This window comes from Leptodactylus fuscus, chromosome 3 (genome assembly GCF_031893055.1).
Source record: "Leptodactylus fuscus isolate aLepFus1 chromosome 3, aLepFus1.hap2, whole genome shotgun sequence".
NCBI lineage: Eukaryota > Metazoa > Chordata > Amphibia > Anura > Leptodactylidae > Leptodactylus > Leptodactylus fuscus.
In genome coordinates this window covers 13,604,129-13,627,931 of record NC_134267.1, presented here as the reverse complement: position 1 = coordinate 13,627,931, position 23,803 = coordinate 13,604,129, and the positions used below count along the sequence as shown (strand labels likewise).

The window sequence follows — 23,803 nt, the reverse complement described above, 5'->3', positions numbered from 1 at the left end:
GCCAAGTTACTGCCTCCCAGCTTCCATTCACTTGCTTTGGAGCCTATTGATCTCGATCTCTCCTAAATCCCATAAAACAGACTGTCACCAGCCCCCACATACAAGTGAATACAGTCACGAACACAAAGCGGCGGCATACTATAGACCTATAGAGCTGTCAATCACCACTCGCCAGCGCCCCGTGATTGACAGCCTCCCATCTGAAGAACGTGTGAAGTATGGATCTGCGCGGTATCGAACCCTATTTCAAAAGCCGCTTTCTTCCCGAGCCTTCCGACATCTCTTCATTTGGGTTGGCAGTGAATGGATGTCTTAGAACGGAGGTTATGATTTTGTATTCAGCCCGGAATACAATGCAACATGATTCATAATTCAGAACATGGGGGAGGGGGTGGGGGGGACGACGACGACAAGTGTATAGAAGAAAGCCCCGCTTGTAAGGAATGTTTACTTTGCCTGTGAACATTTCCTTTTAGGACGGGATAGTATAAACCTGGCCCCCAGCTGTGTCTTTCTTTCCCCTTAGTTTCCCCTGCAATCAAATTCAATTAAACAATCCGCACACCCGTCTCAATGGATGACAATAAAGCCAATTACGCCGCAATCACACAGTCTTTCTGCACTTCCACTGTTCCTGCCTATTGTGCCGGGTATTTTTATTCCACGCTGGAGATTTTAACCTACACCTTCTCCGAGCTGCTCGCCGCAGGTGACTTCACCATAGCTTAGCAACCAATCACTAACCCACGGCGGACCGTGCAAAGGGTGATTCAAAACACTAGTTAGCGCCATCCGGCACCGGAATTAGATGTTACTCGCTGCTGTCCATTGTACCTCTCTGCGGGCCGCCGGAATATAATGGCAGGGAAGCTCAACACAATGAGATCCCAGCAGCCCCAGCCTGAATGTGATATCCGCCAGGAGGGCGATATTTCTTACCGTCGTGCGTCATTTCGCTTTTTTAGTTGATCCTTAAAGCGGTAGCGAGGTAAGGGGGAGAAGAAGATTAGGGCATTGATTGTTCTGAAAGGGAAGGTATAGCCTATTGTTTAAATCAAACGTAAATCTTAAACATAATTTTTTTTTAAATTTCAATGTTATTTATAGGTTAAAAAAAAAAAATCCTAAAAATGTTGCAATTCTAACTCTTACCACTAAGACTAATATAGTTTGCGACGTCCTGTTTCCTGGAGATGGACCATGGGCCATGGAGCAGACCCTATTGACTTGTATGGGCTGGTGTGATCTGGGGGGGGAGTAAATAACATGACATCTTCTATTGTGATCGCTGTGATCGTCAGTGTGCTGTAAGTGAGGGAATGCTGCAAAAAAAGCTACAGAAAACAGGAAGTCTCAGCTTATTATTTAGCTTGTTTGGAGTCAGAATGTTTTTAATGGGCATTTTAAAAAGAAATCCAAAAAATTCTTTAAATATATGTTTAACCTAAAACTTGATTAAAAAAAAAGCAGGTTATTTTCTGCCTACACGCTCGCTTTCAAGGGATATTTAGCCTATAGCCATCTACTGTTCCCTGTTGTCAGCTTCCGCCTGGCGGCAAAAACCTCCTGCGTCAGCCCATTCATTTGAGCCGACTCCGGAGGGGGAAGCCGCAACCGCGATGGTTCCCCGCGTCACTCTCAGTGCCAAAATCCGCCCCACCGCCCCCCATGTGAATGAGCCCTTAAGGCCCCAAATTCCTATGGTTTTGTGAGCCAAGTTCAGGAATTGATTGAACAGAATGCAGAAGTATACCCCATACATTTCCAATTCCATTTGTAGCCATTCTAGGTTTTGGCTTAAAATTCCACAAAATCTTCAACAAAAAAAAGAGCTTCTTCTCTACAACGTGGGGCGTCAGCCTTAGGTTAAATTCAGACAGACTGGGTGACAGCTGTCGGGATTGACCATAGCCCAGCTTAACCAAACTGGCTGCATAGTAGTGATCTATGATGTGTGTATAGTAGAGATGAGCGAACACTGTTCGGATCAGCCGTTCCGAACAGCACGCTCCCATAGAAATGAATGGAAGCACCTGGCACGTGCGCTTTGCCGGCGGGCGGTCGCTTAACCCCCCGCGTGCCGGCCGCTTCCATTCATTTCTATGGGAGCGTGCTGTTCGGAACGGCTGATCCGAACAGTGTTCGCTCATCTCTAGTGTATAGGACAGTAGGCCTGCAGTTGGGTTGGAACTCCAAACATAACACATCTCTATTCAGCCAAGTCATAGTCAGTGCAGGAAATGCTGCCATCATACTGACCATATGTCCCAGACCAAACATTGCCATCTGAATTTACCTTTGCTGATTATTTCCCATTTCTGGCTTTGGCACAAAAAAAAACCCAGGCCCCACGTTGCGGAAAAACAGTTTGTTTGTTGCATATTCTGCTGCGTTTTTTTTTAGTCAAAGCCAACAATGGCTACAAAAGGAATGGGAAATCTATAGGAAGTTCTTATACTTCTCCCTTCTGCTCCATCCACTCCTGGCAACGCAATGCAACAAAATCTGCAACAAAAAAAGCTGAGTTTCTGCAACGTACAGATTCAGCCAAAGACTAAAGCCCCACATCGTGTTTGGAAGCCAAAACAAAACATTGTGGGAAAAACTTCAGAGGCAACGCTTCGCGGTTCTTCCCGCAGCACTTCCTGCAGGTTTCCTCTGCAAACGTTCAGCTTCAATTATATTTAAAGGGAAACCGCCAGCATTTCCATAGATATACCGGTAATTGACATGCTGCGATTTCCAAAACTGTAACACTGCACCATGTATTTTACCGTATTCACTAGAATCCCATCCAACTTTGCTGTGACTGTAAATTGCTGCGTTTTTCCGCAGTATTTCTGCTACGCGGGGCTCGGCCAATAACAGCAAGTTCATGTGAAAGGGGACACAAGGTAGAAAAATATTAGAAAAAAACATGGGTTTTTTTTGTGCTTGAAACACTACAAGTTACTTTAAAACAGATAGGAAGATATCAAAGACAACTTGCAGCAAAGTCACATGTACAAGTGCAGCACCGCCGGGAACTATGAAACAAAACTGCTATGCAGCCCCAGTCTAGAACAGAATCCAGAATTAGAAAAATTAAGAACTTATATTAAAAAGATTACAATGGTTTTCTGTTCTTTCATGTGCAAACGTATCGTGGTGACTAGTGAGGAGACCTCCGCGCACAGATCGCAGTGCCACCTAGTGGTGTCTTACACCGGGACTCTACATGTTCAGTAATTGTTCCTTCTGAATCTCTCCATGGAATAGCAGAAAATGGAGATACAAATTTGTCTTTTAGGTGAAGGAAACGCAGCATTTTTTATTGCAGATTTTGCAGCGGTTTTCTGAGCCAAAACCAAGATTGGCTACAAAAGGACAGGAAATATATAGGACGCTCTTATACTTCTGACTTCTGCTTATTCCACTCCTGGTTTTGGCTCAAAAAATGCAACAAAATTTGTAACTAAAAAAGCTGCATTTCAGCAACATGGGGCTTTAGCCTAAAAAGGTCTGCAGTTGGTTAGGTATCCTTAAGATAGATCAATTGAAAATTTGCAGCAGTCCAACACCTGGGACCCTGCAGACCAGCAGTTTGCAGCAGAAGTGAGTCTTCCCTGAATGCTGTTTCTACTTAAAGAGGACCTTTCACCGATTTGGGCACAGGCAGTTCTATATACTGCTGGAAAGCTGACAGTGCGCTGAATTCAGCACACTGTCGGCTTTCCCGATCTGTGCCCCGGGTAAAGAGCTATCGGTCCCGGTACTGTAGCTCTTTACAGTCAGAAGTGCGTTCCTGACAGTCTGTCAGGAACATCCTTCTCCACAGCAGCACCTGTATAGTGTGAGCTGGGAGGAACGCCCCCTCCCTCTGCTCACAGTGCTCGTCCATAGATGAGTATTATCAGGAGGGGAGGGGGCACCCTTGTGACTGTAAAGAGCTACGATACCGGGAACGATAGCTCTTTACCCGGGGCACAGATTGGGAAAGCCGACAGTGCGCTGAATTCATCTATGGACGAGCACTGTGAGCAGAGGGAGGAGGCATTCCTTCCCATTCACACTGTACAGCGCGATAGGCGCTGCTGTGGAGAAGGACATTCCTGATTGACTGTCAGGAACGCCCTTCTGACTGTAAATAGCTCTTTACCCGGGGCACCGATCAGGAAAACTGACAGTGCACTGAATTCAGTGCACTGTCAGCTTTCCAGCAGTATATAGAACTGCCTGTGCCCAATCTGATGAAAGGTCCTCTTTAAGCATGTGACATCACATTCATCGGTCACATGGCCTGATTGCAATTCAGTCCCATTCAAGCAAATGAGGTGACGCTACGATACCAAACACTGCTGTGAAATGTACAGCACTGCGTGAAAAGTAGTGAAGAGACTGCAGCTCCCTAAAACACTTGATCGGCCGAGGGCCCTGGTGTCAGATCCCCTCCCATCTTTAACTGATGACCTATCCTAAGGATAAGCCATCAGTTATTTAGAATTTCTGTAATTTTTGCCCCCTCGCCATCCAAAAGACGTAACGTTTTTAGTTTTCCACGCACAGAGCTGTAAGAGTGCTCGATTTTAGTGGGACAAATATGTAACTCGTAATTGGAGCATTTAATATTCCGCTAAGATGTGATGGCGGCTGGAAAATAATTCAGAGTGGGGTGGAATTGGAGAAAAACTTTTTTATTATTATTATGTAGATTGTGCGCCCCACATAGGGACCACAATGTACATTTTTTTTCCTATCAATATGTCTTTGTCGAATGGGAGGAAATCCACACAAACACAGGGAGAACATACAAACTCCTTGTAGATGTTGTCCTTGGCGGGATTCGAACCCAGGACTCCAGCGCTGCAAGGTTGCAGTGCTAACCACTGAGCCACCGTGTTGCCCCAAGGATACCAAATTTATATAGATTTATTTTATATTTTAACCTCGTAAAAAAAAAAATTGGGTTGCCATAGTCTGATACCAGTCATTTTTAATATTTCCATTTATGGGGCTGCATAAGGCGTCTTTTTTGCAAAGTCAAGATGTACTTGTTTTTAACATCATTTATGGGAATGCCTGTTTTATTGAAAAAATTTTTATTGCGGCGTTCATTGTATGGGATGAGAAACAGGGATACCGTCTGTGTATTTATGTACTTTTGTATGTGTTGTATGGAAAGGGGGGGGGGTCATAGCAATGGATTACTGGCCCCAGTCTCACTCCTGGGCTCAGCAATCCCCAAAATGGTGACGCCCATGTGCTGTAGGGAAAATGACTCCTTTATCAGCCTTGATCGAGGCTTTAGGTAAGGTTATGCTTGTGATCATTGCCGCAGGGTCTCCACTCCGTGGGGTGTAATATTTAACACTCATATATTTAAACACCCGACATCTGCCGTAATAATAGTGCAGATGTCAGGAAAGTGTTAATGTGCAAACTTTAACACTGTACAAGATGTCACTGTGCAAGCTACATTATCACTAGAGCCAGTGAGCAGCGGGACCAAAGCACAACTTCAATTTAACCCTCAAACGCTAGGTTCACTTGGGTCTGCCAAACACTGGTTACCCACAGACCCCATAGACTATAATGGGGTCCGTCACGTTTCCGGTGTTTTTATACTGAAACTGGCAAAGGGGAAAGTGTCTGTGCAAGGCTTTTCTCTCTGCTGATTTTCAGCAGAGCCTTCAATGGAGACCCCAATGCAGATCTGATCCTCGCCCTACTCATTATTATTATTAGTTTATGTAGATTGTGAGCCCCCTATATGGATCACAATGTACATTTCCCTATCAGTCTGTCTTTGGAGTATGGGAGGAAACCCACGCAAACATAGGGAGAACATACAAACTCCTTGTAGATGTTGTCCTTGGCCGGATTCAAACCCAGGACTCCAGCGCTGCAAGGCTACAGTACTAACCACTGAGCCACTGTGTTGCCCCTTTATCCAATATGCTGTGCAATTAATAAAAAACAAATGAACGTGTAAATCCCAATAATATTACTAACAGTATAGAAATAAAACAATTCTGTACAGCAGGGCTCTGGCTTCGGCCGGGTCAGGTTTAGTCCTTTTGTAGGATGGGGTTAGTTGTTTTCCCCGGTGACAAACAGGTGCACGTTCTTCTTAGACTGCAGCATCTGAGCGGTCCTCTCTGCGCCCACCACTGCCGCCAGTCTCTGGGCATCGTACTTGGAGTACAGCACCGTGCAGGTCCACGTGGCTTCCTCGCCCTTGTTCCACGCTTTCATCATGTTACACATCTCGCTGTAGTAATGAGGATAAGTCGGGAGCTCGTAGAAGATCAGGTTCCGGATGCCCTTCAGCGTATACCTAAGGATGGAAGGATTTGTATAAATCACGTACTGTCATCTGCATGTTCTATAATATATACTCAACCATCATAAAATAGTGAATGAATCCACTATATCGGTGCAGGCCGAGGCAAGAGGGGGAACGCAATTTTATAGGATGACATAGGAGCGCCTTCCGCCCCCCATTTGATTTTAATGGAAGGTTCTATGTGAATGTTAGAAAACAGGACAGGACCTGCTCGATAATCATTGAAAAGGAACAGGACATCCGACCCATCCGTGTGCATCCAGCTCGCCGGATCAGCTTGAGAATGGGCCCAAAACGCGTTGTGTGCATTTGCCAAATAAATCCGCTATTTTCGTCTACCCGTTTTGGAAGCGCAATTCCTATCGCCTGGCATTTTGGTTTAGTCCAGCCGTGGTCTGTGGTTCTCTATACATCTAAAACCCAATCAGGAGACTGGGATGCCAAATATAATAGTGATCTAGGATTTCATAACTCCTAGCACTCCACCGTCCTATACTATATACAATATATGGGACTCCCAACATCACAGATCACGAAGATACCAGGAGTCACTGTCTCTTCGGGCCGGGTAATGAGATGGATACGTGACCAGGATTCTCTGTCCTGGATTCCCCCATATGCATGGAGCCTAATATTACACGATGCCAGGACTCACTACTGTAGGTCCATGTGCATTGTATTGTAGATGCAGTCTGATAAACACCATTGTGTGACCACTGGCCTCAACTAAGTATCGCACAACACTGCTGGGGACGGTTATTGGTTGCATTAGTCATGTCGGTAGTCATTGCCGCTGGCTAGGAGCTCATGGACACAAGGGGTCCCTAGAAGTCTCCGCTCCAGTGGCCTATAGGGCATCCATGCTGCATGTGAGCATAAGGTTTGGTGTGACCATATATAATACATATGTGACTGCTCTGCATGGTATACACGTGGGCTTTGGTATATCTCGTCCGGTTTCACAACCATCCTCACCTCTTGTAAAAGTGAAACCTCTCTGTGACCAGCAGGAACTGCCTCTCCCCTTCTACAAAGAAATGGCGCGCCCGGGTGATGCCCGATTTTGGGGTGTATTCACAGATGTGCGCGAAGTTCAGTTCTTCCTTTGTGAAGTAATTTCGGAGCCGCACATAATCGAAGTAGGAAGGGATGTAGATCAGGGTGTGCGACATGATGGCGTCTCGGTACTGCGGAAGGATCTTTTCAGTGAAGAACTTAAATCTAAGGAAAGAAATCGCGATGCAATCAGTGAGACGTGAACAAGGAATAGGAAAGATCTCATTATAGACTAAGAAGTGCTGGTCATGGCCATACACAGGTAGAAGAGGGTAGCCAGGGGCCACGGGAACAGCAAGCGAGGGCCACAGGAACAGCAAGCGAGGGCCACAGGAACAGCAAGCGAGGGCCACCGTTCTCTTACTAATACACTTTCACACTTCAAGTACAAGAGTGATTCCTAAAATAGAGTACGGCAGCTGAGAGGAGTCAAACTTCATTACTCTATAGCCAAAACATGGTGGTGTGATCTATAGAACTGTTATTTTTATTGGCAAAAATTGCCAATAATCAGTCTATTATTAGGTTTAGTGGTCAGAATGAAAATTGGAAGATAATTCTCTGAAGACAGCAACCTTTAAAGGGAATGTTTCTTCTAAAAACAGCACCACACCCATCTATGGATCGTATCTGATAGCGAATGAGACTAAGCAGCAATACCATTGATAGCCTGTGGACGGGTGGGGCGCTATGTTTTTGAAAGAAAGCAGATTTTTTATTTTTTTCTTGTGCTACCACTTATACATCACTGGAAACGTATGTGCCTTCAATCCGCGTCTTTGTCTTACCGCGCATCGATTACAGAAAGCACACTGTCCGCCTCCAAACGCTGGAAGACGTGAGGAAGCTGCACCAGGACTTGGGAGATGGAGCCGGTGACAGGCATGTTTCTTACAGCCACCTGCATAGGAACAGATAGAAAGCGAATGGTCAAAATACGGAACGATACAGGTGAAAGATCAATCATGCCGAAATCTGTTCTTCCTAATCTGCCCAATCCCTGACATCTGCCTGCAAGATATCACGCTGCGATAGTCTGGGTTAACTCTGCTACGTCTATCTATAAGATCCCCACGGTTACTATTATTGGTGCAGGGGTGACGCGGCTGCCCCCGCACTTACCTGTCCGCTGTAATTGAAGCAATGCTTATTAAATATGGAATTTATCTGGGGATCCTGCAAGGCACTAAACAGTAGGGTCTGCCGATAGTACTTGGCCCAGTTACTGAGGCTCCACATACGAACGCGGGAGAAATCCACACCGTGAGAGTCTTTTGGCTGGAGGTTGAGATGAGACATCAGGTGCTGAAAGAAGAAAAGCAAGTTATAGCTGGATTATGTAGAGGAAGACAAACAATTCAGGACTACAACAACATGGCTGCCACACCCATGCGTGGGATGTGCCTGGTATTGCAGCTTGGTCTACTGAAGTGAATCGAGTTGCAATACCACAAATAACCAGTGGGAAGAGGTGGCGCTGTTTTAAAAGAAAACCAATGATATTCTAAGTCTGAACAACCCCTTTAAAAACATAATCTGTTCAAGAAACCCTCGGCAAAACTTAACCTCCTCAGCAACACCACCTATGAGGAAATGAGGCAGTACAGAGGCTCCCAAGAATCAGCCATCTGAGTAATACAGGACCTGATCACCTGAAGACGGAGGAACTGTAACACATTGCATGTCTGGTTAATATCTAATCTACAGACAAGATGGCGCCCACTTACCAGCTAATCTACAGACAAGATGGCGTCCACTTACCAGCACGTGCTCCCAGTTTTGCATCATGTAGATGTCAGCCTGATCAATGATGAGGACCTCTATCGAAGAAAGGAAATCAAAGTCCCTCTTCTTCTCGCCTTCACTACCAATGATGGTGCGCAGACCAAGAGGAGAAGCAATGATGATGTCAGAAGAGTAGAAAGGTGAATACAGCCTCATGCTCTTCTGTAGGATGGACACTCCTGTTGGAAGTGAAGAGATAAGATGAGATTTACTTATTTGCCCTGCAGGTATTGGTCCCTGTATCCTACAGAGCTCACATACTAATCCCTGATCTCTGGTACATAAGCACCAAGGCCAATTTGATGGGTTTTTGACCATTTTACCGTTGTAGATCCTGTGCAACTCCTTTCCATAACTGGCTGTCCTGCTGCTTTTAACATCTATCCCACAAAAAAAAACAATAAATCCTGGTTGTGTCAGCTTTGTCCATTCTAATATGTTAAATAGGGGGAAGAAAGAGGTTGAACACGGCAGGACAAACCATTAAGGTGCATTCACATGGAGGAAAATGGCGCTGAATTTGGTGTGGAATCCGCATCAGATTCAGCGCTGAAAAAAAAGCCTCCCATTGACTTCAATGGGTTCCATGTACTTGCACCATCCCTAATGTGTCTCTATAAGGCACCGAATTCTCCCCTTGCAGTGATACTGCTAGACACATATACAAGACAGTACACACTCCTAGTATATACTGTAACAAGCTAGGAGCGGTGTGTTACAGATCAGGGACACGGCCGGGTGCACTAGCCCTGACACCAGCCTTGCACTCTCACCTATCCTAAAATGGTCATCAATGTTCCCAGCAAATATGGCTTCATAATCGTCCGGCCTCTTCAGTTTGGAAGGTTTCTCATCCGGGTCGGAGCCAAACTCATTCTTAAATCTCTTCTTGTTGCTCACGTCCACTTTTTTGCCAGGGACCTCCAAGAGACTGATTAAAAGTTGCACCACTCGCAGGGCGGATTCCCGGAAGGGCACCACTATGAGGACCTGAGGAGATCAATGTCATGAAGTCATATCCATGCTATGAGGCTCCATCTTTGATTCCCCATAAAAACATCCACTTAACGTGCCCAGTGCGGGCGGTCGCATCTCCTTCTCTCCTCTTGGACAAATAGAGTAATCCTGCTACCATGCAACCACCCAAGTAGCACGCTAGAAGAACCGTATCCTCAGAGCTGGACACTTTGGGTGGACGTTTTTAGTGGGAACCAGATGAACACTAGGGGTTGAAGGTTAGAGGAGATTACCTTAGGCCTGGTAAGTCCCTGGTCTCGCAGATCCTCCTCATCAAGCCCCTTCTTCTGGTCTCTCTTCTTGGAGTTGTTGTTGAGCACTTGAGAGTTGGCCTTCAGCACGTGATTGAGAGCGTGGAGACAGTAGACATGTCTGACCTCCTCGCCCTGAGCGGTCACCATCCTGGATGGATAGTACAAGTCCTTGTAGGAGTTCATTATGGTGAAAAGCTCTCTCTGTAAGGGGGTGAAGCTCTGGTCGGGGAGAGGAGAGCCAGATACTCTGGGCCATGTGGAGTCCAGCGGTTTGTGGAGATGGAACTTGGTCAGATCAGTTTCTTTCTCAGATTTTAATGGCTGGACCTTTTTCAAGGACGATGAACAAACCAGTTGTCCTAGTGCTGGCCACTGAAGACACAGAAACATTAAGCAAACTAGTTAACTCATATTACTGGATAATTCAGTATACAATAGTCTGTGCCAAGTGCGCGACCCCATCTCAGACTGCTGCAAGGTGCACAGAGGAGTACGGTCTACACCAGGGGTCGGGAACCTTCGGCTCTCCAGCAGCTGTGCAACTACAACTCCCAACATGCTCCATTCACTTCCATGGGAGTTCCAGGAACAGCAGAGCAAGTATGCATGCTGGGAGTTGTAGTTGTACAACAGCTGGAGTGTCAAAGGTTGCCTATCCCTGGTCTACGCTGAGGCATCCTGTAATAAACATAGAGCATGCAACATAGCAAGGAGTGTGTGAGAAGTGTGGCCCCTGTATTTAGTACAGTCTGCTCCCATCTGGTCCTCACATGACCGAACCTGTCCATCAGTGACCTCTACAGATCAAAACTGTGCTTGGGATGGAAAACTACTGCAAGTGCAACACAGTGCTCAGTGTTATTCAAAGGAGGCCACTGACGGACACATCAGTAACCATGTTTAGGACCGAGTGTCAACAAACCAGAGAGGAGACTGTACTACACCGACTCTGCACCGTTGGGAAAGTGTAAGTGTGTGACCCTGAAGAGGTAAAAATCACTACTGTAATTCACGCCAGTGTTATTGTGCTTTACCTTCACAGACGACGTTGTTTTAGGGTTGCCGGTAATTTGGTTAATGTCGTCTTCTTCTAGTTCACGCTCAATGTGTTTCTTAAATGGATCTAAAGAAAGTAGAAGAATCATCAAGATCATCATGTACAGTTACTTGCATTTGAAGTTTCCCAGAATCACAATCTTGGTTTTAGCACAGATCAAGGGTGCAGTCCCATTTTTGGCACCCCCTGCCATTCAGCTGTGTGATAGGGCTGCAACCCCTCCATTGTATACCCCAGTCCATGTACCCGCACAACCTCTACTTAGCGGATATAAAGATCTATGTAGATAACGTGAAGGTAGACAGGACAATATAATCAATGAAGAGGCCATAGTGCTCAAGTGCCACTGCCTCTACAAATAGCTGACTGGTGGAGATGCCAAAGGTTGTCCCCTTCATTGATCTGATATTGATGACCTATCATAAGCAGAGACCTTCCAAGAAACGCTTTATCCAGTTAAGCTGTAGGAATGTGTGAGACAAAGCAGTGACGATAACTGACAGCAAGTATAGAAACATCCCTGTCATATCCCTATACTACAGCAAGCCCGTTCCCAGACAACTGCAGCTTCTCTCTCAGTGGTTCAGCGAGATAGCATGAGGCAGAACATATCTGAATGGCCCAGGGCACACAGTAAAGCAGATGCATCACAGGCAGAACACATACAACCAGCAAGTATGGAGAGAGATCACGTATGGAAACCCGAAGTGAAAAGGGAAACGATCCTGACATTTCGGTCTGTACCACACCTAATACAGGTCCCCGTGTAAAACAGGGATGGCTCCAGTCCACCAAAAACAGGTACCAAACCACCAGAGGGGCTCAGTTCCGATTTCTGGAGGGAGGTCTCAAACAGACAACCTCTGCCCATATGAAGTGATACAGAATGAGACATAATTAGAGGAGTGGTCTTCATGATATATACCGATTACCCTTTGATAGAAAACAAATGGAAGAATATAAGATTACCTTCGGAATTTACCACGGAGGGCTCTGCAGCCTCCTTCTTGTCGGCTTCAGCATCTTCTTCTTCTTCTTCCTCCAAGAAATTGGTCTCTAAACTGAATCTAGATTCGTGTTTACTATCTGTGAAATCCTCTCCGTCTTCCTGAGCTGGATCTCCGGGCTCTGTCGGCTCTTTGTCATCTCCGTGTTCCTCGTCCTCACCGGCATGCTCTGAAACAATACACACGACATTAATAACAAGTGCAATGTTAAACCTTCAATCTGGAACCTGATGGGATTCCGGCTAATACAACATGCACCGAAAGAAACCCAAATGTTGGAATGGGAGATGTTTGGCATCTATAGCAAAGGACTTGGCTAGTTACTACCTCCTGGGGCCTCATCGTCCCCGTCTGCCTCTTGCTCTTCTTCAATGTCCTCATCTTCTGCATCAGAAGCCAACTCTTCATTCTCATCCTCCACCGGTGCCCCGCCCTCATCCTCATCCTCATCTTCTTCATCATCATCTTCATCATCAGACACATGCCTTAGTGTTGCCAGCAGCTGCTGATACATGTTGGTGTTCTCTTCCTCACTCTCGACCTCGCTCTCTGCACGGGATTCATCCTCCGAACTGTCAGGCTGAAAAATTAAGAAACCCCCACAAATGATCAAACTGCTCCGTGTCTGACAAATTCCAAAGTCAATCCGAAAAACTGGGGCAACATGTGAATTCCCACATACACCTCTCCCACTGCAAAATCCCCATCTGCAGCAGAAACTGGATTTAAAATACCAAGGGTCAATTTCTGCTACAGATTTTTTCAACAGCAGATGAACAAAATTTAAACAAATGGTGCCCACTTTGCTGATACTATAGCACTCTGCAGATTTTCCATCCACAAATCCAGAAAGAAAATCTGCAGTGTACCCCTCCTGTGCGAACAGACCCTTACAGTATGATTCAGTCTTATAGAACGGTTTGTTGTCGCAGCTGCAACTACAAATCTTGTTGGAATTGTTTTACCTTAACGCTATCCATTGTGCAGAACCACTGCAGAAAATCAAGGTAGACCCTGCTTAATGTATAGCTTGCATTGCTGCAGATCTGCATTAGAATAAGCTCCATTGTCTTTCAATGGGACTAGTCCTCAGCTCTTCAGTGCAAAAAAATAGCAGGCTACTTATTTTCACTGCAATCTTTCACCCATGGCAGAGCTAAAAATCCACGCTTAAATTTTTATTGCCTGTGAATGGGCGTGAAATGCCTAGAATGCAGATTCCAGCTGGCTATCAGGGGTTGTATATATGACGGTCACTCACCAGATCCACCAGCTGCGTTCTTTCTTCTACTTTAGCGACTCTGTAACAACATAACAAGGTAACAATAAGCGCTGTCACTCCAGTGCTACAAAACCAAAAATCTATATACAAGGAATTACAGAAAGTGATTTTAGGATTCTAACCCATTTATAAAGGGGAGTTAGAATAGGTCTGATCAGTGGTGGACAGACACTTAGGACCCCAACAGATCAGGAGCTCAGTGACCATCCTGTGAGTGCTAAGTCCAGTGACACTCGTTTATCATGTGACCTGATTGAAGCTCAGTCCTGTTGAATGGGGCTGAGCTGCAATACCAAGCACAGTCACTACACAGTCTCCGGTATTGCATTTGGTATTCAGTGAGGCACAACGCTGAGGTCTCTTCAAGCAGCTGATCCGTACGGGACCTGAGTGTTGGAGCCCCTCCGATCAGATATTGATCATCTATCCTAAGATTAGGTCATTATTATTACAATCCCAATTAAAGAAGGCCTGACATGTCTATAATAGTAACCTGTCCACCCCACAAAATAGCAATTGCAAAGCATCACCTCATATAACTCTGCCTGGTGCCATTCCTTTGTTATTCCTCCTGGAAATGTAAAACTATATTGATAATTGGCATTTATATTCCTGCTATGTCCAAACATAGCCTGATACTTTGTAGAGGGAATCCAGACACCCCGCACTGACAAGATAAGCGGTTACACCCAGCTGTCATCAATCTATTCATACATTTCCAGGAGGATTTATTGAGGAACAGGCCAAATGTATATAAATAAATACTCCAACATTGATATTTCATAAGAAACGCAAATACTTTGTGAACCAGAAGTGTCAGGAAAGGTTCTCATGGAGGATTGGGTATGAAGGTGACTTGTAGCGAGCAGATCGGAGAGAATGGCGGCCACATCACTCGCCACATCACGCAATCGCAACAAATAAGCCAAATGTATCTCATGGCACAGCCATCTTCACCTTAGATCCTCAGACTGCCCTATAGACAATTCCTTCCACCAGTTCGGCCCTGAATTTCCAGCCCACACTTACTGGTCGTAAAAAGGATGCTGCTCCCCAAACTCCTTGAGGTGCTTCTTCTGCTTCTTGGTCAAGGAGCTGACACTCTCCTCTCCTCTTTGCCTCCTTCTCTTCCCCATGTTGTGCCCTGTTACACGTGTGTTACCACGCATGCGCTATAGGATAACTGTCGCTTACTGGATGACGTCACGACTCCTCGCTCCAATCCAAGCAAGAGCATATGATCACGTGACGAGAAAGCCGGGGGACATTCCAGCATGGTCAGGTGACCGGCGCGTGACGTCAGTGTGCTGCGCCTCGGCTTCTCCCAGCATTCCCTGCTAGCTGCTGTCACTATGGAGGTGGAAGGTTCTGTGGAGCGGCCTCGGTTACCGGAGAGGCTGCAGCGGAGGGAGGAGGAGAGGCAGCGGGAGGCGGAGAAGAAGCGGCAGGAGAAGGACGACCAGGCCGTGCATGAGGAGAAGAGCGGGTACTTCAACTCCTGCTTCGGCCTAGAGAGAGCCGCCATTGAGGAGGTGTTGGGCGGGGAGGATGCGGTTGTCGGAGTTGAGGTTTTGGATGAGGTGTCGGCTCGGCTCCAGCGGCTGCAGAAGCTGCTGAATGATAGTATGATGTTCCTGCCGTCCTATGACATCCGCCAGGCCCAGGATCACATCACCCGGCTGCAGGTGGCCCTGGAGGGCCGGCGCCAGCAGACCCAGCCCAAGAAGAAATTCGCCTTTAAGTCCCGGAAGAAGGAGGCCCCAGCAGCGACCGTCCCGCCACCGCCCACCGTGGCCAAGGAGATCCCTGCACAGCCCGCCACCCAGTGTGGCATACAGGGCCTGAGCGGGCAGCTACTCTTCATGGAGGCCGAGGAGATCCGGCAGAAGGACGTGCAGCTGAGCAAACTACGTGACTGCACCATCACCCTGCCCGGGACCCCCGCCACCCTGCACATCAGGGACCTGAGCGGGTGTAAGGTATTGTGCGGCCCGGTGTCCTCCTCCGTATTTGTGGATAACTGCACCAACTGCCTCTTCACCTTCCCCTGCCAACAACTCCGCACCCACAGCTCCAAGGACAGTCGCTTCTACCTGCACGTCACCAGCCGCGCCATCATAGAGGACTGCACTGGTCTACTCTTTGCCCCCTTCACCTGGAGCTACCCCACAATCCAACAAGACTATGAGCAGGCCGGCCTGGACCAGAGCCGGAACAACTGGGACCAGGTGGACGACTTCAACTGGTTGGCGATGGACGTCAAGTCACCAAACTGGAGTATCATCCCTGAGGAGGAGAGGATCACCCACTGGAACTGATACCCCATATCGCGTCACGTGGAGACCAACCGTATATATGCTTGTAATTGTATGCCTTGTATACCGTGCCTACTCCAAAGAGCCTATTTATTACCGGTTTACATAGATCATATGATGCCAAGCAGAACATTGCCGATATATGGTCCTTGTTAATGTAAAAAAATGGTGACTACCGGGTCTCCTCCGCCTCTGCCGTCCGGTATCACAGGTGGCGTTAGTTGTCACTTCCCCAGTCTTAAGTATGTGATTTTGATGCAACTGTAGCCAGATACATCATCAGAGATTAAAATGTTGAAAAACAAGTCCAATCTGCATGTAATCCTTGGAACGTCGCTGCGCTCCTATCCAGAAGTGTGCTCAGAAATCTGCTGCTTTCCTGTTAGCTCTCAGGCGGCAGCAACTTGCACAGGAACCTTCTGTTCAAAGGTTGTTGTGATGCATTGTGGGAAATTCTGCACGGTAGTGGGGTGCCCTATAATCAAGAAAAGGCGCTAGAACCTTAAACGGTCCAAAAAACGATGCACGTTGTGCTCCTGGTCACCTGCTTAAGTGAATGGAGCCAGCAGCAGTCCATAGCTTAGACCCCTATATCATAATAGGGAGGTTTATCCTAGCACTGTGCTAGTGGCCTTTTGAAGGGTTATTTGCTTTAATGACTCTCAAAACCCACCCTGTGGATAGGGGAGAAGTCGTGTTCATGGTACAGCCCATCTAAAGGTGGACATGACACCCAGCACCCCCATCCATTAGCAAGTTATACCCAGAGAATGGAGCAGGAAGCAGACAGTGCTGTTCTTTGTGTAGTGGCCAGACCAGGTATTGAAGATCAACTCCTGGTCATTTGAATGAGACTGCAGTGACTTAAGGAGCCTTCACACGGAATAAACGCGCGTGTATTTTTGCAAAATACGTGTGTAAAAATAAGACTCCCATTGATTTCAATGACATTTTACAGGCGTATTTTTACACGTGCATTTTGCAAAAATACACGCGTGTTTACTCCATGTGAAGGCTCCCTTAGTTTCACAATTATATAGAGAACAGAGCTGTCTGCTTCCTGCTCCATTCTCTGAGACTATCTGATCTGTGAGGATCCCGGTTATTGAACCTTAAGTGATCTGATCTTGATGACCAATCTTTTGAACAAGCCATCAATATTTTAAGCCTGGAAAACCTCTTTAAGGCTAAGGCCCCACATTGTGGAAATGTGTTTTTTTTTGAGCCAAAGCCATGAATGGCCACCAAAGGAATGGGAAATATTTATGAGGTTCTTGTACTTCTCCCTTCTGCTACATCCACTTCTAGCTTTGGCTCAAAAAAACACAACAAAATCTGCAACAAATAAAGCTGCATTTCTGCAACGTGGGGCCTCAGCCTCAGAGAAGTCATCAGTATGAGTTCAGTGGGGATACATCAGAGCGCACCCTACTAATCTCAGCTGACATCTGCATAGAGGAAGGGGTCGGTAGCTGGCTGCTCCATACACTGGGTCACGTCCATACTGTTACTATTCACTTGAATGGGAGCTGCAGCTGCATGGTACATTGACACCCCGTACAGAGTTGTGTCTGTGTCGGACTCTACACAGCTGATCAATAGGGGGTGTTGAACCCACAGCAATCTTGTATTGGTAACCTATACTTAGGATAGGCCATCACTAACTTATATTGGCTATATGCTTCCAGATCACATGGAGTAATGGCTCTGCAGTATAAAATGAATAAAACCTTGAATGGAGTCCGTGCTACCTGTAAGCCGGAGGTCATACTCCATATCATTCCACAGTTCTGAACCTCCTGACCCTCTGCTTTGGTTTTGTCAGCTTTTGGCCTATACATAGATGTCAGAGCTTCGCTTGTACCCTCCTCAGTACTTGACTCAGCTGATAGACCTGACACAATGCTGCCCTGTATCTGATGAAAAGCTCCACAAAAAAAGCACTTTGTATTCTTACCTTGATATATGTGAAGTAGGAGTCCCCTACATATCACATATTTTTGACCAGGCCTATAACCTAAAGCTCAACAGCACCACCATTGTCCATAGGCAGTGTTAAGTATTGCAGCTCAGCCACGTTAATTTGAATGCTGCGTTCTATTCTATGTTCTGTCTTGTAATACCAGCTCTTAATTTATTATGTAATTGCTCTTTTTTTGATTATTTCATCAGTCTTTTAGGAAGATATTATGTTGCATATTGTACGATATCATTTTAGTTATTTGTTATGCTTTGTTGAATAATAGATGTCCAGAATAAATGGCTTAATGGAATTAAATAATGATTATGTAATACAGTATATGGTTGTTTAAGGGCTAAAAATACTGATGACGTATCCTAAAGACAGGTCACAAATGTCAGATCTCTCGGGGTGTGACACCCAACACCCCCACTGATCAGCTGATACACAGAGAATGGAGCGTAGTGGCCATACTGAGACAGCAGCTTAGGTCCCACTCCGATCAATAGGAGCTGGCCTGCAGTAACTGGTCCAGCCACTATACAGAGAATGGCGCTGTCTACTTCCTGCTCCATAAAGGAAAAAGTGTCCATCTTGTTGTTTGCATTAGTGTCAATGGGAACAATGGAGGGGGCTCAGTCTGAATGAATGAATTGTATTTATATAGAACCAACATATTCCGCAGCGCTGTACAATTTGTAGGGTTCAAATACAGACAGGAAGATACATTACAAAGAAAGTCATTTCACACAATGGGACTGAGGGCCCTGCTCACAAGAGCTTACAATCTATGAGGTAGAGGGGGTGACACAAGAGGTAGCAGGGGCGGCATTGCTTATACAGTGTTCAGACACTTCTGTAATAGAGGTGACTGTCATTACACAAACATAAAACTTTATGAGCCATCACTAGTGGTGTCCTGTAACATGTGGATGGAGCTCCGACCTATAAAGTTATCCTGAGATTACATCATATCATGTGGGGTAATGTGGGAGCGGGGACAGAGTAGGGTTAAATTTGGGGGATTCTAATGATAGTACAGAAGGGATTACATTAGGAATTGTGATAGGCCGGTCTGATAAGATGCGTCTTTAGTTTGCATTTGAAGCTGTAGAAATTGGGAGTTAATCTGATTGTCCGGGGTAGAGCATTCCAGAGAAGTGGTGCAGCTCGGGAGAAGTCTTGTATACGAGCGGGGGAGGTTCTGATAATAGGGGATGTAAGTGTTAGGTCATTGAGTGAGCGGAGAGCACGGGTTGGGCGGTAGACAGAGATGAGGGAGGAAGTGTATAGAGGTGCGGCATTATGGAGAGCCTTGTGGGGGAGGGGGAGAACTTTATATTGTATTCTATAATGAATAGGCAGCCAATGTAGTGACTGGCACAGACCAGAGGCATCGCTGTAGCGTCTAGCCTGATAGATGAGCCTGGCCGCTGCATTCAGAATAGATTGTAGAGGGGAGAGTTTAGTGAGGGGAAGACCGATTAGTAAGGAGTTACAGTAGTCAAGGTGAGAATGAATCAGAGAGACAATAAGTGTCTGTGTCCATTACTCTGCTACAGTTAATGCCCATTGCTCTTATCCTGTGACAGATAAAAGCAACAGACTCTAATAATGGTAGTGTGCACATAGCCTGTCAGCCATAGTGTGGTATATATCTATGTCCTAGGTACACTGATAGCTGATATCCAGACTGATACATTGTAACAGATTACAGCTGTATGGAAATTGTATTAGGATAGGATGGATTTTCTAGTCACTCATGTTGTTGTGGTGTCAGGGTTCAATTTTTTTTTTTTTTTTTTAACAAAATAGTAGTGTCTAGAGATGAGCGAGTACTGTTGGGATCAGCCGATCCGAACAGCACGCTCCATAGAAATGAATAGATGCACCTGGTACTTCCGCTTTGACGGCGGCCGGCCGCTTAACCCCCCGCGTGCCGGCTACGTCCATTCATTTCTATGCGAGCGTGCTGTTCGGATCGGCTGATCCCAACAGTACTCGCTCATCTCTAGTAGTGTCATTGCTCCATTCAAGTAGAGAGCCACAGGATCCCAATTCTGGAGATGGGCGAGGGTCCACCTGTACAACTGCTGAGGCCCCCATCTATCAGACACTTATTCCCTGTAATGTGGATCGTGGCACAAACTGTTTCATTCCGGTTTCTAACATACTTTCAGTTTCAGTTCTTCAAACTTTGCAAGATCTTTGCTTGCTGCCAGTGAATGAGAACAGTCAGAGACAGTGACCCTGTACATCGCTCTTCTGCTCCCATCTTGGAAGTGGAGACAAATGGGCTCGGCAATGCTCCGCGAGTTAAACACAGAGACGACTGCAAAAATTCTTATTGGTAGTTTACTGCAATGTTTTAGTCTGGAGGAAAAGCTGCCCTGGTTTTTACTGATCAGTGTCCGGGCCGCAAAATAGGGAGCAGGTCCTATTCCTGTCTGTATTTGCAGCATAGACTTACCCATACAGGAATAGGGGATCATACAAGTCTTTTGGCGGATTTGTAATTGCAGGTGATATACTGAGGCAATGCCAAGATATAGGGAATAGCACCTATGTACAGCAGATGGCGCTATTCCAATACATTACATATAGGTGAACGCCTTGGCTAAGATTTTATCATTGATAGAAGAAAGTACAGTATAATAAAACAAGAGAACAGCACTATGAGAGCACGAAAATCTTACAATAGAGTGGACAGTGAATGCAGGAGCACTAATATATATATATATATATATATATATATATATACACTCACCGGCCACTTTATTAGGTACACCATGCTAGTAACGGGTTGGACCCCCTTTTGCCTTCAGAACTGCCTCAATTCTTCGTGGCATAGATTCAACAAGGTGCTGGAAGCATTCCTCAGAGATTTTGGTCCATATTGACATGATGGCATCACACAGTTGCCGCAGATTTGTCGGCTGCACATCCATGATGCGAATCTCCCGTTCCACCACATCCCAAAGATGCTCCTCTATTGGATTGAGATCTGGTGACTGTGGAGGCCATTGGAGTACAGTGAACTCATTGTCATGTTCAAGAAACCAGTCTGAGATGATTCCAGCTTTATGACATGGCATTGCATTATCCTGCTGAAAGTAGCCATCAGATGTTGGGTACATTGTGGTCATAAAGGGATGGACATGGTCAGCAACAGTACTCAGGTAGGCTTTGGCGTTGCAACGATGCTCAATTGGTACCAAGGGGCCCAAAGAGTGCCAAGAAAATATTCCCCACACCATGACACCACCACCACCAGCCTGAACCGTTACCGATACAAGGCAGGATGGATCCATGCTTTCATGTTGTTGATGCCAAATTCTGACCCTACCATCCGAATGTCGCAGCAGAAATCGAGACTCATCAGACCAGGCAACGTTTTTCCAATCTCCAGTTGTCCAATTTCGATGAGCTTGTGCAAATTGTAGCCTCAGTTTCCTGTTCTTAGCTGAAAGGAGTGGCACCCGGTGTGGTCTTCTGCTGCTGTAGCCCATCTGCCTCAAAGTTCGACGTACTGTGCGGCGTTCAGAGATGCTCTTCTGGCTACCTTGGTTGTAACGGGTGGCTATTTGAGTCACTGTTGCCTTTCTATCAGCTCGAACCAGTCTGGCCATTCTCCTCTGACCTCTGGCATCAACAACGCATTTCCGCCCACAGAACTGCCGCTCACTGGATGTTTTTTCTTTTTCGGACCATTCTCTGTAAACCCTAGAGATGGTTGTGCGTGAAAATCCCAGTAGATCAGCAGTTTCTGAAATACTCAGACCAGCCCTTCTGACACCAACAACCATGCCACGTGCAAAGGCACTCAAATCACCTTTCTTCCCCATACTGATGCTCGGTTTGAACTGCAGGAGATTGTCTTGACCATGTCTACATGCCTAAATGCACTGAGTTGCCGCCATGTGATTGGCTGATTAGAAATTAAGTGTTAACGAGCAGTTGGACAGGTGTACCTAATAAAGTGGCCGGTGAGTGTATATGTATATATCATATATCTATCGTCCTGGGCCCTGTGTGTATCCGCTGGGAGGATTTCCATAGATGACAACTTTCTCCTGGCCATACATTGATGTCATATATATGGGGTCAGTCGGTCTGCTGCGCCGGTCACTTATCCGTCTCTCTACTAATCGCACGCCGTGTACACTAGGTCAGTGGTTTAGCTGAGGTTAGCTTACCACTGTCCTCACTGCAAGGTTCACTGTTTGCGTGCCATATTTGTATCCTCCCCCTTCGTTGCTGCCATCCGGCTTTCTTCTCTGTGTAATGTCACCGTCCTTTCTATTGCAGAAATTTAGCTAATATTGTGAATGTTACATTTTGTCCCTCTTTCGGTTCTTCAAAAGTTGGGAGGTATGGTATTATAGAGCCGCAGGAACCCCAGGTATACAGTATTATACAGCCACAGGAACTCCAGGTATACAGTATTATAGAGCCACAGGAACTCCAGGTATACAGTATTATAGAGCCACAGGAACTCCAGGTATACAGTATTATAGAGCCACAGGAACCCCATGGAGAATCAGATAATTACATTACCAGAGGTGTATTAGTATTTTCAAGTTATCCCCTAGCCACAGGATATATGATAATAACTGTATGGGTGGGGGGGTCTGATGCCTCTTCTGCGTAGTGGAGATGAGTGAACCTCTCAGGATTCATTTCAGGTTCAGGTGGCTCAGGTCCAAGAATCGTTTCAGGTCAAACTAGTTCAGTGCGAATCACACTGTAAAATGGCTTAGGGGGCGTTCACACTACCGTCGGTGTCTGACAGGTAGTGTCCGCTGCTACTGTCCGTTCAAAATCTGGCACGGACATTAGCAGCGGACACTAGCTGTGTCCGTGACATTTTTCATTCATTTAAATGTAGATCAAGTGCGTTCTTTTACACTTCATGCATGTCCTTAAGTGTCCGTTCCTAAAGATGTCCGACTTTTCAAGCGGACAGCAAAACTCAACATGTAGGTTTTTTCTGTTCGCTTGAAAAGTCGGACATCTTTAGGAACGGACACTTAAGGACATGCATGAAGTGTAAAAGAACGCACCCGATCTACATTTAAATGAATGAAAAATGTCACGGACACAGCTAGTGTCCGCTGCTAATGTCTGTGCCAGATTTTGAACGGACAGTAGCAGCGGACACTACCTGTCGGACACCGACTGTAGTGTGAACGCCCCCTTAAATATATTGCAGAACACTATCAGTGCATCTAGTAACCTATCTATAATACATAATGTATGACACTGTCAGGTCTCCTAGGAACCTATCTATAAAACATAGTGTATAACACTGTCAGGACTCCTAGGAACCTATCTATAAAACATAGTGTAGAACACTGTCAGGGCTCCTAGGAACCTATCTATAATACATAGTGTATGACACTGTCAGGGCTCCTAGGAACCTATCTATAATACATAGTGTAGGACACTGTCAGGGCTCCTAGGAACCTATCTATAATACATAGTGTATGACACTGTCAGGGCTCCTAGGAACCTATCTATAAAACATAGTGTATGACACTGTCAGGGCTCCTAGGAACCTATCTATAAAACATAGTGTATGACACTGTCAGGGCTCCTAGGAACCTATCTATAAAACATAGTGTATGACACTGTCAGGGCTCCTAGGAACCTATCTATAAAACATAGTGTATGACACTGTCAGGGCTCCTAGGAACCTATCTATAAAACATAGTGTATGACACTGTCAGGGCTCCTAGGAACCTA

At 45.9% G+C, this 23,803-nt stretch overlaps 2 protein-coding genes across 2 annotated transcripts in view; one reads left to right on the top strand and one right to left on the bottom strand.

Moving 5' to 3' along the window:
• Positions 1 to 5,985: 5,985 nt before the first annotated feature.
• Positions 5,986 to 14,939, bottom strand: UTP25 (UTP25 small subunit processome component). The gene is made up of 12 exons (XM_075267118.1): positions 14,813 to 14,939; positions 13,763 to 13,802; positions 12,829 to 13,081; positions 12,464 to 12,670; positions 11,472 to 11,560; positions 10,417 to 10,809; positions 9,940 to 10,156; positions 9,143 to 9,345; positions 8,504 to 8,686; positions 8,170 to 8,282; positions 7,301 to 7,546; positions 5,986 to 6,316 (listed from the first exon to the last, which is right to left on the bottom strand). The coding sequence occupies exons 1-12, from the start codon at positions 14,917 to 14,919 to the stop codon at positions 6,070 to 6,072; spliced, it is 2,298 nt and encodes a 765-aa protein (XP_075123219.1). The 5' UTR covers positions 14,920 to 14,939; the 3' UTR covers positions 5,986 to 6,069.
• A 165-nt stretch (positions 14,940 to 15,104) lies between these two features.
• The window catches only part of TBCC (tubulin folding cofactor C), a 270,412-nt gene continuing 261,713 nt past the window's right edge, over positions 15,105 to 23,803 (top strand). The window contains exon 1 of the mRNA XM_075267169.1: positions 15,105 to 16,119. Within this exon, the coding sequence (XP_075123270.1) occupies positions 15,136 to 16,101 (966 nt within the window). The 5' untranslated portion in view covers positions 15,105 to 15,135 and the 3' untranslated portion in view covers positions 16,102 to 16,119. The remainder of the gene's footprint in view (positions 16,120 to 23,803) is intronic.